The following is a 2,681-nucleotide window of genomic DNA, read 5'->3' as shown; positions in this document are numbered from 1 at the left end:
CTATTATAGAAAATTATGTGTTACATAAAACGTAAAACAATTAATTGAGTATCATTTATTGGATCAGAAGATAATTCACATCTTTTCTACTACTTGCTTCATATCGCGTTGATTCCAGCCGATGTCAGCATCGAGTTATTTGGTCTATGCACCCGCTGGTGCTAGAAGAATTGGATTGTCTAATGCCCCCACAGTCTTGTAGGGAACTGTAAAAATCTATATTACGTTTTGGGCTTTCGTCGCGCGGTAAAATACTTTCTATAGAAGACGTTTCAGGTATATTCACACTAGTTTCTTCAATTTGTTTCTCTCCAGAACTTGAATCCTTATTTTTAAGCACGTCAAGATGTAAAAAGTTTCTGTTAACGCACACTTTACTATTTACACTTCCACATTGTGACGTGATTGCATTCAGAGGGTCCATGCAGCCAATGCTTCTCGCGTCGTAGCCACGTGTGAGCTCAAACATGTCGGTACTGTTGGCCTCCTGACCTCCCCGCCCCGCCGAGCTGCTCCCGACACGCGGCCGACGTGTGAGCTCAAACATATCGGTACTGTTGGCCTCCTGACCTCCTCGCCCCGCCGAGCTGCTCCCAACACTCGGCCGACGTGTGAGCTCAAACATGTCGGTACTGTTGGCCTCCTGACCTCCTCGCCCCGCCGAGCTGCTCTCGACACTCGGCCGACGTGCGAGCTCAGCCATCGAGAGCTCCAAAGCCCAGTCCAGGTCCGGGTCCTGTGGACAGAACACAGTATTTTTTAAACATCCAAGTATAGAATTTATTGTGTTTAAAAATATAGAGCACTAGTACATTCTTCTGATGAAAATTGCTTATATATAAGGATTAGTAACATTTTTTAACACAATTCCAGGTAGTAACGACATGTGACTAAATTTCACGCGAGAACCCAGTCGACGCAAAAATTATTTACGCGATGAGCCTTCCTATTTTAATTCTCAATTGCGTAAATCTTGAGGCATTCCAAATATATTGAGGTATTTATTAGTCTAAAATACAGAAGATCGAACGGAAGAAAAGGTAAGAAACATCGACGCACATCGGATGAAGCGTAGAACTCAGTATTTCCAAGCGCGTATGAAGGCGTTTTGGCGGAGCCGCGTGGGTTGTGGTATGTCCCGTCCACCTGGAGCACCAAAGGAGGTTGGTCAGTTAGGGGCTCTTGATTATTTGGGGCCTTACGATCAAACTGGCTTGGGTACATATACTGGCCTTAGTACACGTAGCGGGCGATTTCTGGTTTATGATTGACAAGCTTAGTTTGAAACGCCAAATTTTTAGCAGAATAACACAGGATTTGTTCAACTAAAATAATTTGGCGACATGATGATCTTCCATTTCATAAGATCAAATGTAAGAAGTGCAAACCTACCTGACAAAAAGCGTCAATATAGGCTTTCAAGTATTTTTCAAGTACGGCAACTGAGACTCACTATATAAAGAATATATAGTGAGTCTTAAGTGAAAGAATATATGCGCAGAACTATGATTTTTGGACACTAAACTGCCAATGAAGATATTTGTTAGAATATCATCGAAGGACTCACATCTATTTGACATATTGCAGAGTCCGGTCTTGTTCTTCGCCAACATCGTCTCAACAAGCGACGAATACGGGCCTGCATACTCCTTCTATGTTGAGAAGAAGAGAAAATAATAAATTCTTTACAAACATAACAAGGAAAATTAATGCTTATTAATAATTACAAAATTAAGACTCTGCCTCTGCAGTCCATGAGTGGCCTGGGTGACGTCGGTAAACATTTCTCGCTTCAGTCGTTATCTCCACATAATCTTGTCATTTCTATTTCTAGCTGTTAAGGCCTTATATGACAACAGAGATGATATATAAATATCAACATTCACTATGGAGTCAACTTGGTAAACATTTCTCGCTTCAGTCGTTATCTCCACATAATCTTGTCATTTCTATTTCTAGCTGCATCTAGATGTGTATAAGAGACAGGTTCTTAGTTGTGCAAACCGTTCTTAGTTGTGCAAACCGTTCTTAGTTGTGCAAACCGTTCTTAGTTGTGCAAACCGTCCTTGATTGTGCATCCAGTCGAAATTTGGCAATCCCTCTGAAATTGTGCAATCCGTCCCAAGTTGTGCAATGCGTTATTAGTTCTTTACCTGTCTATAATCGTTCAATCTGTTCTAATTTGTGTAAATCGTACGAAATGGATGATTTGCTAAGACCCTACAGCGCGTGTCAAATTGAGTACGGTAAGATACAGTTTCAAGAGTGGTATCCTTACTTTTTAATTAGAGCGATCGCCCGTCACGCATGGAACTAACCACCACCTAACGACCTCCTAAGTTTGTTATCGTAAATATATGTCGTTAATGGATGCAGCTTGAAAATGAAAGACCTACGACCCGGTGGGAAATTGTCGTCTTAAACACATGGTGACGAGCTATGTTAGACTTGATAATCTTCCTACCGTTTGAGATTGAACTATGATACTGAGTTGATCAATACAGCTCATTGCGCTTGAAAGCTTACCTAAAAGTTTAGACAAAAGGTGAAACATGGACACATTTTGTATCGGTTTAAAATAATGAACGCTGCTGACAATACCTCGTTGTTGATACGTAGATCACACTTATCGCCGAGTATATTTCCCTACAGGGTACACATGGTATGTCCCAGTTTTTTTT

General features: G+C 41.1%; 1 protein-coding gene across 1 annotated transcript; it reads right to left on the bottom strand.

Annotated features, from left to right (window-relative positions):
- On the bottom strand, positions 1-1,673 carry LOC108667601. Its single transcript, XM_018154645.2, has 3 exons — positions 1,568-1,673; positions 1,060-1,146; positions 1-736 (listed from the first exon to the last, which is right to left on the bottom strand). Exons 1-3 carry the CDS (start codon positions 1,643-1,645, stop codon positions 125-127), a joined length of 777 nt encoding a protein of 258 aa, XP_018010134.1. The 5' UTR covers positions 1,646-1,673; the 3' UTR covers positions 1-124.
- Positions 1,674-2,681: the final 1,008 nt, after the last annotated feature.

Source organism: Hyalella azteca, unplaced genomic scaffold, assembly GCF_000764305.2.
Source record: "Hyalella azteca isolate HAZT.00-mixed unplaced genomic scaffold, Hazt_2.0.2 contig7928, whole genome shotgun sequence".
In the NCBI taxonomy this organism is placed as follows: Eukaryota; Metazoa; Arthropoda; class Malacostraca; order Amphipoda; family Hyalellidae; genus Hyalella; species Hyalella azteca.
Note: the sequence above shows the minus strand (reverse complement) of the source record. Positions and strands in the feature narration are given on the sequence as shown.

Bases quoted from the DNA above. Each gene is read 5' to 3' on its own strand.
- LOC108667601 (XM_018154645.2), bottom strand. From the start codon at position 1,645: ATGCAGGCCCGTATTCGTCGCTTGTTGAGACGATGTTGGCGAAGAACA. The intron at 1,147-1,567 runs GTGAGTCCTTCG...TTGGTGCTCCAG, and splicing joins CTGCAATATGTCAAATAGAT to GTGGACGGGACATACCACAA. The intron at 737-1,059 runs GTGCGTCGATGT...TTCTGTCCACAG, and splicing joins AGTTCTACGCTTCATCCGAT to GACCCGGACCTGGACTGGGC.